Genomic DNA, 15614 nt, shown 5'->3' with positions numbered 1-15614 from the left:
GTCAACCGTCTGTTTAAGAAATAGAATGCAGTCACTAATGGATTTCTAGAGCTAATTTTGTAAAACAAAAGGGGGCTCATCAAAAATTATGCTTACATCAAATGAAAGCACAGATATTATAACGTCATCCTTATCTGTACTTGGTGTTAAATTATGCTGCTTGGCAACAGTGTTATGTTTGAAAGGATAATATGTGATTACGTTAGGCTGAGCTGTTACATTATAAGGCAATAATAATTTGCATGTTAAAATAAAGTGCCATTAAATAGTGGGAAAAATTACAGCTTGTCAATGAATTGCCATCTAATTTTAATTTTCCATGCCATGGAAAGGATTGGCACTCTGGATAATTGGAGAGCTGTCCTGCATTTAAAAAAACCTTCCCGAGTCTTATTTATTGCATATTGCCAAATTTTTGTGGCATTAAATCAATTAATACATTGTTCTTTATGCTTATATATATGTTTTTAGTGTTCTAGTGTTAAATTTTTTAATGTTCCTGAATGCAACTTTTTGCTTGAACTTCATGTTAAAAGATTTTATTTCTAATTTAAAAATTTTATTACAGCGCCGACCCTGGACGAGGTCGATGTCCAAGTCCCAGGGTCCGGTGACAAGGTCCCAAGCGAAACGTCAGGGCCCTGGGACTAGGTTTTAAAAGAACCTCATTCTCATGTAAGCTTCATTTAATTTATGCATTTTATTTTATGTGTTGGTTGTGCATTAGTACTGAAGGCGTAATGAGTACGTTTCCTCAAGCACAGAATTAAAGAATCATAAGTCAAAAGATTAACTACGAAATATTTATTTTAATAAAATAGGATAATTCTGCTTAACTTAAGCATAACAAAAAGTAATAATCTTCACAGACATTAAAACACTGAAGTATTGAAAAGAATAACTTACAGAGAATCATCATCAGTACTAAATATCATCAGGCTTACCTATATTATGCAATAAGAAAAATAAACAGGAATATACTTTGCCATCGTACCTGAAAGAGAAGAAAGTACTACTGGATTAGACCTTTGGCCAGGTACAAGTAGCTAGGGTGAAAATCAAATATACTGCATTGCACACGAGCTTTACTTTCTCTCGCCAATATATACCTTGGCGCACGTTCGTTTCATATGCCTTTCGAGTTTCATTATGCAAAATACCTAAATTTATGCTAACATTGCCCCTGTTTTGCTAATGAAACTCATACCAATTGTAATTCATTCCTGCAAAACTGAAATTTAGCTTTAGGAATTGGTTTAGTCATAATATCAGCAACCATTTCCTCTGCTGAAAGATAAGCAAGTTTTACTATTCCTTTGTTATTCAAGTCGCGTATATGACGAACTTTTGTATCAATATATTTTGTGCGTGAACTGAATTTTTCAGATTCTACAAGTCTTATAGTAGACTGATTATCTTCAAATACCTTTATCGGTAGAGTTTGGGGTAGATTGAAATCTTCTGTTAATTTTAATAGCCATAATAGTTCTTGCGTAGCTTGCGATAGTGCAACATATTCAGCTTCTGTTGAGGATAAAGAAACACAAGTTTGTTTTCTTGAAAACCATGAAATACAGTTCCTTCCTAATAAAATAACACTTCCTGATGTAGATTTTCTATCTTCAATATCTTGTCCCCAATCAGCATCTGAATAAACTGTAATATTAGGTTCTTCACTCGACGAAATTTGAAAGGATAGGTTCTTTGTCATGTTTAAGTATCTAATGATTCTTTTAACAGCATTCCAGTCCTTTTGACGTGGATTATTACACCTTCTGCTGAGTATGTGAGTCGAAGCTGTGATATCTGGTCTTGTGATAGACGATATATACAAAAGACTTCCAATAGCTTGGCGAAATTTATCATTTGAAGTTAGGAGATTTTCTTCCTTGTTTAGGTTATAATAGTTCGTTTCCATTGGTGTGCTAGCGTGTTTCGCTTCTTCAAGTTGAAATTGCTTGACAAGTTGATTTATTTTATTTTTCTGTGATAAGAGATAACTTCCATCTTCCTTGCGATTTATTTCCATGCCTAAGAAATATTTAGCTTCACCAAGAATGCGTTATTTGGTAACATTTCTTTAAATCATTAATTGTTTTAAGAATTAGTCCTTCTTCTGTAGAACTTATTAGGATGTCATCAACATACACTATTAAATTAATTCTTTTATCACGAACCACTTTTGTGAAAAGACACGGATCTGCTTTGCTTTGACTGAACCCCAGATTCTTCAGTGTATTTTCAATTTCTGCATTCCAGCACCTAGCTGCTTGTTTGAGACCATAAATCGACTTCTGTAATTTACAAACTTTATGACTTTCTTCCGGAACCACGAATCCTTCTGGTTGTTCCATATATATTTCTTCATTTAAGTTGCCGTACAAAAAAGCTGTTTTAACATCTAGTTGATGTACCTTGGCATTATTATACGCTGCCCATGCTAAGAAAGCTCTTATCGTAGTGTGTTTCACTACTGGTGAAAAAGTTTCATCATAATCACTGCCGTATTTTTGAGTAAATCCTTTGGCTACTAAGCGTGCTTTGTATTTTATATTTTTACCAGTTTCATCATATTTTGTCTTAAACACCCATTTGCTGCCTACTGCATGTTTTCCTGGTGGTAATTCTGTAAGTTTATAGGTTTCATTTTCTTTAAGAGAATGTATTTCTTCTTGCATAGCCTTGATCCAAGCTTCTTGTTCACGTTTTGGTAAGTTTAGAATTTCTTCAAAGCTTTCTGGATTTTTAATTTTAAGTGAGATTGATTCTTCGTCTTCTGCTTTATAAGAGAATCTTTCCGGTGGGACCCCTTTGGTCTGCTAGAAACCCTTCTTTCTACATTTTTTTCACATTTAATTAACTCTTTGGAACTTTTTGAATCTTCTGTAAAATCATCGCCAAGAGATGTTTCTTCATTATTTTCTTCATCATCTTGCGAGTTATTGAACTGAATTAATTCTAAATCTTCAGCATTATTTTCTGCAAGTTTGTCAGGTAAAGACGCGTTTTCTGAAAATTTAACAGTTCTACTTACTATTATTTTTCTTCCACCTACATAAATCCTGTACCCCTTACTTCGTAAATCGTATCCTACGAATATTCCTTCTTCAGCTCTGTTGTCGAATTTACGCCGTTTTTGTTTGTTCACATAGTAAAATGCTGTACAGCCAAATACTCGTAAGTGACTTAAGTTTGGTTTTCTACCATTCCACAATTCATATGGTGTTCTATCTGTGGCTTTAGTTGGTAACCTATTTTGAAGATATGCAGCAGTAGCTGCTGCTTCAGCCCAGAATCCTTTCAGTAATTTAGAGTTTATTAGCATAGCTTTAGTCATTTCTATTAAAGAGCGATTTTTCCTTTCTGCGACGCCGTTCTGTGCCGGACAATAAGGAACCGAAGTTTGGTGAAAAATGCCGAGTTTCTTTAAATAATTTTCAGTACTTTCGTTACAGTATTCTGTTCCGTTGTCGGATCTGAGAACCTTTATTTTCTTTCTAAATTTATTTGTTGTCGATGCAACATACTGTTTAAGTTTCTCGAATACTTCATCTTTTGAAGTAATAAAATAAATTTGAGTATAACGCGAATAGTCATCAATGAAAGTTACAAAATATCTTTTCCCTCCTAAGCTGTTGACTTCAATTGGCCCACACACATCTGTGTGCACTAAATCCAGTGGATTTTTAGATCTAAAACTAGTTTTGGGATAAGGTGTTTCAGTTAGCTTCGCTTTTACACAAGTAGAACATTCCACACTATGAGTGCATTTGCCAAGTTTAATGCCGTCTGCCAAATCATTTTTCTCAAGTGTTTTTATGGCATCTATATTTCTGTGGCCTAATCTTTGATGCCATTTTAGTATACAGTTCGTATTTGAACATGAAACATTATTAGCTAAGTATGCTTTCTCATCAATAGGGTTTACGGTCAATTTATATAAACCTTGCTGAGCGTTGCCGTCGGCTACGAGTATATTGTTACGCTTTATGTAACACTTATTACTATCAAATGTAACAATGCAACCTTTATTGGTAACAGATTGAACAGAAAGTAAATTACTATCTAAACCTGGTATACAATACATTTTCCAATTTTAGAGTCATTTAACTGAGAGAAAAATTTTTTATCACTTGTCATATGAGTTGAGGCTCCTGAGTCGATAACCCATTCTTGCGTTTGCGTGTTTTCATGTTTATTTTCCACTTTTAGAACTTGATTAAACTGAATCTGTGTATTTTCAGTTTCTATACTTTTAAGATACTTATTTTCTTTAAGTTTTGTTATGTTTTCTACACTTTGCGTATTTGCTATTTGGCATGCATTACTTTTATAATTTTGAGAATAATTTCTTATTTTACTATTATTTACATCTGTTTTCGGGGAAGTTCTAGCGTTGCGTTTTAAATGAAAACAGTCACTTATCGTATGATTATTTCTCTTACAATAAGTACAAAATTGTGTAACATACTTTGGTTTATTTTCGCTTTTACTTTTTAAAGCAACTGAATCGTACTTTTGAACTTTCTTAGTTTCCACACGTCTACAATACTCATCTATTAGTTTGTTTTTAACATATTCTAGCGACAATTCAGCTTCCGATTTACTTTCTATTGCAGTTATTAAGGAGTTGTATGAATTTGGTAAAGAACATAGTAGTATTGCTGTTAAGTTATTTTTTTTAATTTCTTCACCTATACTACACAGCTTTTCAGCCAATTCTAGTACTCCTTTGATATGTTCCTGCATTTTAGAACTTTCATTATATCTAATGGAATATAGTTTTCTAAGAAGAAATAACTTATTTGTTAAATTTACACGTTCATGGACACATTTTAACTTCTGCCAAACTTCTTTTGCAGATTTACTATGTAAAACATGGATAATTTGCGAATCCGAAATGTTTAGACACATTAAAGCTTTAGCTTTACGATCATTCTTTAACCAAATATCAGTATCAGTTTCCGGTTTTTCTTCGAATACAACATCATCTAAACCTTCTTTTATTAGAAGTTGTTTTATTTTAAATTTCCATACTGAATAATTTTCATCTGTTAATTTTTCTATCCAAATTGATTCTTTTAGAATAGACATTATTACTTGTTACAATTATTCTTATAAACTTTGTAACTAGTATTTTCAACAAAGAGTTTTAACACTTTATGCCCCTGGAATCTTACAACATTACAAAATTTCAATTTCTCAGTCTCATAATCACTTGTTGGTTGTGCATTAGCACTGAAGGCGTAATGAGTACGTTTCCTCAAGCACAGAATTAAAGAATCATAAGTCAAAAGATTAACTACGAAATATTTATTTTAATAAAATAGGATAATTCTGCTTAACTTAAGCATAACAAAAAGTAATAATCTTCACAGACATTAAAACACTGAAGTATTGAAAAGAATAACTTACAGAGAATCATCATCAGTACTAAATATCATCAGGCTTACCTATATTATGCAATAAGAAAAATAAACAAGAATATACTTTGCCATCGTACCTGAAAGAGAAGAAAGTACTACTGGATTAGACCTTTGGCCAGGTACAAGTAGCTAGGGTGAAAATCAAATATACTGCATTGCACACGAGCTTTACTTTCTCTCGCCAATATATACCTTGGCGCACGTTCGTTTCGTATGCCTTTCGAGTTTCATTATGCAAAATACCTAAATTTATGCTAACATTATGCAATTTTTTCATTATTGCTAAATGGTAATAAACAGTGAATAATTAGGTATATTTGTGACTATTTATTTCTATTTTTTATATCATGTTATGTAGGTAAAATTAACTATAAAGAATGTAAAGAAGTAAAACTAATCGTAATGAAGGATGTCACTTCTGACCTTTATTTAAGTTTTGAAATGGTAATCTATATGGAGCTGTCATAAGGCAATAACTGCCATTTTTCTAATAGTTCAATTTTTAAGCTTCTTGAGCATAGTTAGAGGAACCTGTTAGTAAAAGCAGTGCATCTAACACATTCTAAAGATTTTTAACATGGATTCAAGTTAGGTGAATTGGATGACCACTTCCTGTGAGCAGTGTTTTTATGTTTGAGGTACTCATTCAGAAATTTTGGTTTATGCGGACATTCATAATTATCCATAAGAATAAATACTGGACAAACTGCTGTAGCATGCAGTCTTGCAGTGGGTTCAATAAAATCTCAGTGCAATGGAACTGATATACTGCACTTCTTGTGCAGATCACACTGCAAGATGTTAAAAGAAAATACGTCCTTCATTATTTACGTTGCTATTACAGGCACAGTGTCGAGTTCCATTCTTCTGAGCACTGTGACACTCACAGGGACAAAATCTCATGATACTGAGGAATACAGTTGTTTGGTTGGATGTTCGATATTACTCTTAATGTTACTAACTCTTAGAAAATAACAGGTAGAAAGACTTACCTTTTAATCGATCTTCTTTCTTCTCCAAAGGCATATCCGGGAGTATTTTTCTTAAGTACATCTGTACACTACTCACAGAATCTGTACACTACTCACAGAGAGGCTTCTAAGATAATAAGATATTTAATTTACAATTACAGAATAAAATATATATATAACACAAAGATAAGGATTACATGTTTCAGTCTGTTCGCTTCTTATTATCATCGCACACTAAAACAAGATCTCCTATTTTCAGAGGTTGTGAAGCTTTTGTATGTTCATAATTTTTAACTGTTCGAGATATTCGATTCGAAATCTTTTACGTAGATCTTGTAAAAGTTTTTGTCGATAAATAAGCCTTTTGTTTAAAGATTTCGCATCTATATTATCCAGATCAGGAACTCCAATTTGTCGAATCTCATGGAGAAACATGGAAGGTGGGATCGGAGATAAATCTTAAACATCTTCCAAGACATACGTCAATGGACGATTATTCATTATTGCTTCACAGTCACACAAAATTGTTATCATTTCTTCATAATTCAGAGATGATCATCCTAAAACTTTGTGAAGTATTCTTTTCAGGACTCCTATTAATCGCTCCCACCATCCTCCCCACCAGGGAGCTGATGGCGGAAGAAATTTCCATGTGATCCTGTGGATACTAGCTTGTTCTAAGATTTTTCCCAATTTAAGCTTTTGAATAATCTATCACTTCCTTTTAAATTTGTTCCGTTGTCGGAATAGACGGTGTGGGGTCTTCCATGTCTAGCAATGAAACGTCTCAGCGCTTGCAGAAAACTTTCAGTTGATAGCGAGAAAATCGATTCCAAATGTACTGCGTGAAAAACAGCACAGGTAAAAATCACTATCCATGATTTTTGATTTCCCTTCAATATCAAAGGTCCAGTCAAGTCAACACCTACAATCTCAAAGACTGCTGCTTCTCTTACTTGATCTTCAGGGAGAGGAGCACTGGGTGTTTTCGAAGAACTAGTATCGAACCTCTGACATACAACACAGCTTCTTATGACTTTCTTGACAGTCTTTCGTGCTTTCAAAATCCAATATTGTTCTCGTAAAGTGGATATTAAAAATTGTACTCCTGCAAGATTGTTCATTTCATGTTTAGCTCTAATTAATTTTACTACAATAGGATGATCTGAAGGAAGAATAATAGGAAATCGAAAATTTTCTGTATTATCTCTTCTCAGAATTCTGGTTTTAACCCTAAGGATTGCGTTAGAATCAATCATTGGTTGAAGCACACGTAATCTTTTGTCATCTGATCCAGAAAATGATTCACTCTGCACTGATCTCAAAAGAGTTAATTCAGCTCCTTTAATTTCTTCCGCTGTAATTGTTCCAAAAGTTCTTTCATTAGGACTTAGTCTGACATTTTTAAAAAAATGGAAGTTCCAAGATATTATCTTTAGAATGGTATTGTATGAAGAAATCTTATCAAAATTAACTTCAGTCATAGCATTCGAATTAATTGCCGAAATTATTGTCTTCTTTCTTTCAGCATTTATATAATGTCAAAATTCAGTACAATTTCAGAGGTAGGCCATTTTTCAGGATCATTTCTCAACCAATCGGGACCCTCCCACCATTTCGATTTGACTAAGGTTTCCGGACTGCATCCTCGGGAAGGGAGGTCCGCTGGATTTAGCATTCCAGGAATATAATTCCAGTCGTTTGGATTAGTTAGAGTATGGATTTCTTTCACTCTGTTGTGAACGAAAACGGCCCAGTTTTCATTCTTTTTTATCCAAAATAATGCATCCATAGAATCACTCCAATAATAAATAGGCAAGCTTTCTAGTCTCAAATCTTCCTTAACATGAAGTGCCAGTCTAGCACCAATCGTACAAGCTAAGAGCTCTAGTCGAGCTATGGAAATCAGCTTGATAGGTGCCACTCTGGATCGAGCTGAGATGAGCTGACGTGTGACGGAATTTTCATTACAGCTTCGCATAAATATGCATGTGGCATAAGCAGATTTACTCGCGTCACAAAACACGTGTAAAGATAAACCAGAAATTCTTTCGAAGGCAGCAAAAATTCTTCTGGGTACAGCTATTTTTTCCAAATTGTGCAATTTATTTTTCCAACTTTCGAATTTGTCAGAAATGCTTTTAGGTAAATTGTTACCCCATGAAATCTTCTGTTTCCAGCATTCTTGAAGCATTAGCTTAGGAAACAGAGTAACAGGAGCTGTAAACCCAATCGGGTCAAAAATCCTGTGTACTATTGACAATATATTCCTTTTGCTGACAGGCTGTTTCGCAGAACTATCTTTAAAGTCACAGGACAAAGTGTCATTTGATAAATTCCATTTCAACCCCAGAACTGATACGGTTTTATCGGAGTCTTCATTGCAAGAATTTCCTTTTAAAGTTTCACCGCTAGGTTCATTGTAACACCATCCCCTTAAATCAAATTTAGCAGTCGACATAATTGCCTTCGACACATTAATGAAAGTGTTTAGTTCTTCAATAGTATCAACACTGGCCACACAATTGTCGACGTACATTGATTCACTTAATTTCTTAGCTACCTCTTGTTGATGTTCAGGAACATTCTCGAGATGATAATTCAGTGTGGCGGCGAGAAAAAAAAAGGACTGGTATTAACACCAAACACAACGCGCTTATGTCGATATATTTTCAATTTTTCAGAATCTCCTTCTTCCCACCAGAGAAATCTAAGAAAGTCTCTATCTCGAGGACAGACACCTATTTGCAAAAAGGCCTTACGTATATCTGAGATAACCCTGTATTTACCTAGGCGAAATCTGTTTAAAATACTTGGTATTAATTCCAAATAATTTGGGCCCTTTTCTAAACAATCATTTAAGGACATACCATTCCTTTCCTTCGCTGAGGCATCGAACACAGGTCTAATCTTTGTGGTTAAACTTTCCTTAATTACAGCCCTATGTGGTAGGTAATGACAATTTTCGGTTTTCTTATCTTCAACAGATTCTATAATACCTTCTTCAGCCCATTCGTAAAAAATATTTTCATACTCTTTCAGACAGTTTTTTGACTGAAGAGTTTTGGCGCAGGATTTTAACCTTTTCTCTGCTAATAATCTGTTGTCAGGTAAAACCTCATGCCCTTCTATCCAAGGAAGAGAGACCTGATATCTACCGTCACTATCTCTCTTTAATGACTGACGAAAATATGTTTTAGCGATTTCATTAATTTCCTTTCTTGTATGGGTTGTAGCAGGATCCGTTATTCCTAATGAGTCAAGTCACCATAAATCCGAAATTTTAGCATCATTAACATGAAGTGGCAATACAGTTTTCATTCTGTCAGAGAACTCACGCTTTTCAGTTTTCCCCATCATTGTCCATCCTAATCTAGTGTGTACACATGATAACCCACATTTTAGTTGTCTAACCTTCCCTGTTAGAAGCTTTCTCTCCTGTTAGAAGCCGTTAGAAGCTTTCTTCTGTTAGAAGCTTTTCTGCAGATGTGGCAGCCCTGTTAGAAGCTGCCACATCTGCACCTAAAAGAACATGAATTTCTAAAGGTGATTTTTCATACATCAAATCCACAGATTTATTCTGCATGTCAGTTAAATAAATTCCATGTTTTCGCAGTTCAGTAAGATATGTATCTCTACGAATTTGAGGAATGTCAGTACATATTTTATCCTGATCCCAAACCTGAAAATTACAGTGATAATCACGTTTAAGACTACTCAATCTAATTAAATATTTACTATGAGTTTCTTTCTTTTCAATAACTCCGAACAAACCATGGATTAATTGTTCTTTACCACTGGTTTTATAATTCATTATACTAACTGCATACTGCGAAATGTAGGATTGCCTGGAACCACTATCTATTAAAATTCTCACATGTTTTTCGATTCCATCCCAAGTTTTACTACTAAATTTACTAACTGCATGCAAGATTTATTTGTCAGAACACAGTCTTTTTTTATTATTTTCATCCCTGATAATGTCTGTAGAATTATTTATGTGAGAGTTACACATTATTGACAAATGAGCTTTACCGCATATGGAACATTTAACTTTGGTCTTCCGGAAGCGACCAAATCTGCAGGCAGTGTTTTAAGCAAAATAGGTGTTAATAAAGCTCCACATGTTTCTGAGGTCATATTTAATGATTTAAGACATCAAATATGTTTTTGTATGTAATTGAATAACTTACAGAAATTTTAAATGTCATTAGAATCCTTTAGAGGTCTTATTTTCAGTAATTTATCTATATGGGAGTTTATCAGTACATCTTTATTTCCAAATCTTTCTGTGAGGAGTTTAACTGAAGTTTCGTAATTTTCTTCAGTTAAATCGAAACCGTCAATGGTGTTATAAGCAGTACCTCCCAAAAAGGATTTCAAATAATTAAATTTGCTTATAGCGTCAAGTGTTTTATTTGGTGTATGGCTGATGAAAAAGTGTTCCAAAATGTCAGCCATTCGCAGCTCTCGTCATAAAACTTTGGAATCGTAAGTTTAGGAAGCTTCACATTATGATTTTCGATTTTAACGTTTTCTATACTTTCACTTAACTGTTCAGTGCTTCTTAACACACTAAATTTTTGTTGTTCTATATTAATTTCTTTCAATTTTTTGTTAGCTTTTTATTTAAATGTAGTTATTCTTTCACGATATTCGTCAACACCATTTAATTCCTGGTCTAGATCCTTTATGTCTATTAATTTTTCTATAGCGGCATCTATTTGTTTTAACTCATTCAATTTTTCATTTAAGAGTTCTAAGGAAATTTCTAGTTCCTCTGCATTCACTTCTGTTTTTGATAATTCAGTTTCGATTCGGCCAATTAATTTTGTAACAGCAGCTCTTATGTGGCCGCGTTTCCTTTTCAGTGTATCGATGAATTTCGTCATTGTTTAATATATATTCAATAATTCAACAAGTATAAACAATTCACTTTCATCCTGGCAGGGATGCCAAAAAATGTATAATTCTTAGAAAATAAAAGGTAAAAGACTTACCTTTTAATCGATCTTCTTTCTTCTCCAAAGGCATATCCGGGAGTGTTTTTCGTAAGTACATCTGTACACTACTCACAGAAAGAGAGGCTTCTAAGATAATAAGATATTTAATTTACAATAACAGAATAAAATATATATATAACACAAAGATAAGGATTACGTGTTTCACTCAAACATCCATCACGAGTTCTCAAAGTTCAACTAAAAAGTTCTGATTTAGTTTTTGCTGCTCGCATGCGCAAATCACTTGGTTGTCGGTGAGAGTTTCAACACTAACAGAGGCTGTTTGAAGTCTTTAACGTGAATTTGCAATATTTTTTACAATAATTCCAAATTCGTCATAGTTTAAAGTGTTGGCTTTATTTTCTGTTTAACACAATAAGTGAAGTAGATGAAAATAATTCATTCATGTCATGTTCATTTTTGCTGCTGGCTTATTTTTAATGATCAGCAAACTAATGCTTTTAGATAAATGTGAAAACAGTTGCATTGAGAAAATTATTTCTGTACACTGATAAATGTACAGAAGTACAGCAAAGTTTATAAATTAGTGGATGAGTGTTGATCAGTATTTAATATCTGATAACTGAAACACGGTCAGAAAATTGCACGACGCAAAATGGCTAAAATTTTGAATTTTTATTTTAGATGCCAAGAAAAGAACAAAGTATATTTGATGTGTTGTAACACATAAGATTGCAAACTGTGTGAATGTGAACACATAAGATTGCAAACTAAATGAGGTACTATACGAAGTCAAGAAATAATGGTGGGGGCCTTGTGATGATCATTTGATTTCATTGCAAAAATGTTTATTGATCATAGATTGTTTCAGTTTTACCGAGGGCCTCAATAATTTTGTTAGCATGACTGCTGCTACAGTAATATAATACATCTTAAGTACGAAGTTGATGGCTTAAAATTAGTTCATGTTGATTGGTCATTGATTGTTTCAGTTTTATCAAGGGCCTCAATAATTTTGTTAGCGTGACTGCTGGTACAGTAATATAGTACATCTTAACTACCAAGTTTCTAGTTTAAAATTAGTTCATTTCTAGGACATAAGTAAATATAATGTGATGTAAAAACTAGCATCTGAATTAAAGATATCAATTTTTTATATAGGCACTTGACAAAATCAGGTGTGGAAGTCTCATTCCAAACAAGGAGGATAGAACATTGACCATCACTGACACCGGTATTAGTATGACCAAAGGCAACTGTAAACAACTTAGGGAGGACTGTCAAATTTGGTACCAAAGCATTTATGGAAGCACTGCAGGCTGGTGCTGATATCTCTATGATTGGACAGTTTGGCATAGGTTTCTACTCTGCTCAGTTGCAGACATCAGTGTCTGTAACATCAGAGTATAACGAGGATGATAACTTGGGAATCATCAGCTGGTGGATCTCTCATTTTTCGACCTGACCATGGTAAGTTATTTAGTGGCAAATTGCAGTATTAATTATAATATGTTAAGTTTATAGTTTAAAATTAATTCATTGGAAGATATAAATAAATATAATGTGATGTAAAAACTAGCATCTGAATTAAAGATATCAATTTTTTTATATAGGCACTTCGCAAAATCAGGTATGAAAGTGTGACAGATCTTAGCAAATTGGACAGCTGTAAAAATCTGTACATTAAAATCATCCTGAACAAAGAGGATAGAACCTTGACCATCATTGACACTGGTATTGGTATGACCAATGTAGATCTGGTAAACTTGGTGATTTGGTAAACAACAGATCTCCCAGTTTTTAATTTTTTAGTAAGGAAAATATTTTCCTATTATAAAATTGCAAGAAATTGTACCCTGAAAAGAGCACTAAACTCTATTTAATTATTCCTTTCCACACACCAAATGATGCACAATTTTTTATGAACAAAAGTGCTAATTGTGCAAATTGACAACCATAGTGATAACTCAATGATACATTTCAAAATGTAGAATTTATTCATCATTGGTTTTTATTCACATTGAACATTTGTACATATAGTTAGCTACTTATCCATTTTTAATCCTTTTAGGTGCATTCTTATCAAAAATTATAAATACCTGCGTAAATTGGTTCATGAAATGTATGAACAAAATAAATAATAATGCTTAATTAAGCATGAACAAAAGTAAGAAATTATCACATGATGGCAGTAAATTGGTGAAGCTCAGCTCAGTTTTACTGTTGTTACAGTAAGCACCACAGATGTTAACAAGTATTTTACATGGAAGTTGGGAATCCTTTGGATCCAAAGGGGCCCACAGAAGACATTTCTCCACTATCCAGCAGGAATGGATTAGATTCTGCAATCATTAGTATTATTATTGAGGAAAATTTTGGAAGTTCCTATGAAATCCAGACTGAGAAGGAAATTAATACAGGCAATAATTCTGCTCTCTAAAAATTAAGCTTTTGCTATTTTTACCCAATAAAAGATGTTAGTATTGAGGATTCCCTCCCAATTCTATTCCAAATGCTTGTAAGAGTCATTAGTTTATCCTGAATTTTAGAGATCTGTCTGTTTGTCCTGTGTATGATTATGTGATGTGCTCAGTTAAAAAAAAAAAAAAAAAAAAAAAAAAAAAAAATAGAATCTCTTTAAATAACTAGAACAGATAATTCTCATTCACATGCAGGGAGGTAAAAAAACACAAAACATGAACTTTATGGTATGTATTAATAAGAATAAAATGCCTTATAAGAATATTGCATTTCATTAGTCCTGAAACTACAGCCACAATGAATTCATGCAGTGGCTTACACTTGTTTTAAATATTTATATTTACTTTCCTAAACAGGCCTACAAAATGTTAAAGAAATAAATGATTCATTTTCAACACATATAATATTGCTTATTTCTGTCGCACACTGCTTATTGTTATAAATAATAAAAGATTTTTTTAAATTGTATAATTTATTAAAGATATAATTTAAATGTCTGGGCATTGGTGGATGCATTTTACGTTTAAGAAAAATGTATAAATAAAAGACTAATTAGTTGCATATATTTTAGCTAAAATTGCACTTTTGAGTATGCTCTGGCATGAGGTTCATTTTTTCTATCCATTGAAAATTATTTTTCAAGAATTGTATTCTTTCTTCATTCTGTTTCGCAACTCATTTTACATGTTGCGTAAGTGTTTACATGTTGGGCAACTTGTTTAAGTGCACAGAATATGGAGGAATTTTGCTAACATGTGTGTAATTCTATATATGCAGTTCTATAAATGAGCACATAGAACTTTTATTTGGATATTTAACCTGGAAGAATTTTTTGAGTTGTGCAGTTATTTTTAGGTCTTCATTAGGAAAATTTTCTATTTTCATATTGTTATTCATATTTGTATGTTCATATTGTTGCGTGGGTATGGGTTCGTTAGGAATTGAATACACAAGTCCGATGAAAATTGAATAAGATTTATTATTATCACAAAAAAATGCTTAATTTTCCTCAGATATTCATTCAGTATAACAATATCTCACAGTAGTTATCTTTTTAACTACTCAAATGTTTTAGAGAACATAATTCAAAACAACTAAAGAAAGCTAATCCACGAATTTGCTACAGTCAACAAGAGCAGTTTACTAAACAAACTCTTAAAGCAACAACAAACAAACTAAAATCACCATGAAATGAGAGGTTTTCCTCCTTTTTATAAGATTTTCAATCACACGCGAGAACTTTCTGGAACTTTCAAAATCAAAAAGAGCTATTTATTTATTAAATGTTAAATGCACATGCTCTTGTATTTTTAATTTTCTGGCTTAGCTTTCCTTTAATACTCATCACGTGCTACACTGCACGAGGAATAAAACAATTTAATTTATAATTCAACTAACATTAGCTATTTAAATACCAAATCCATAACACTATATATTGTATTATTCATTTAAGAAACTTTTGCATTTTGTATATCCATAGTGTTTGTTAGGAAAATTTAAGTTTTTTAATTTGGAGGCAGTAAAAGATACCCAAACAATTATGCCTCCACCATTCGGCAACAAAAGTATCTTTGTTGAATCTAAATGTATTAAATATTGAGGAATTTGTAGATATTGCATAATGCATACCATTTTGAATTTATTTTGCTGCAGCATCATACAGGTTATGGTACATTACAAAGTGCAAGACCTGGATTTGTCATAACTTCGAGCATTCTAGACTTGAGATTTTTCTCAATATTACATCATCAGTTTAAATCTGATAAGATGAT

The 15614-nt window shown here is 32.9% G+C and overlaps 1 protein-coding gene across 1 annotated transcript in view; it reads left to right on the top strand.

Annotated features, from left to right (window-relative positions):
* The window catches only part of LOC146995595 (uncharacterized), a 169624-nt gene that overhangs the window by 71060 nt on the left and 82950 nt on the right, over positions 1 to 15614 (top strand). The window contains exons 22-24 of the mRNA XM_085824480.1: positions 569 to 675; positions 12523 to 12831; positions 12975 to 13172. Coding sequence (XP_085680606.1) covers positions 569 to 658 — 90 coding nt within the window. The 3' untranslated portion in view covers positions 659 to 675; positions 12523 to 12831; positions 12975 to 13172. The remainder of the gene's footprint in view (positions 1 to 568; positions 676 to 12522; positions 12832 to 12974; positions 13173 to 15614) is intronic.

The sequence above is a fragment of the Stegodyphus dumicola genome, chromosome 9 (genome assembly GCF_044657685.1).
Source record: "Stegodyphus dumicola isolate Sdum_Otavi_A_Nest chromosome 9, ASM4465768v1".
NCBI lineage: Eukaryota > Metazoa > Arthropoda > Arachnida > Araneae > Eresidae > Stegodyphus > Stegodyphus dumicola.
This window is presented reverse-complemented; position numbering and strand designations above follow the sequence as displayed.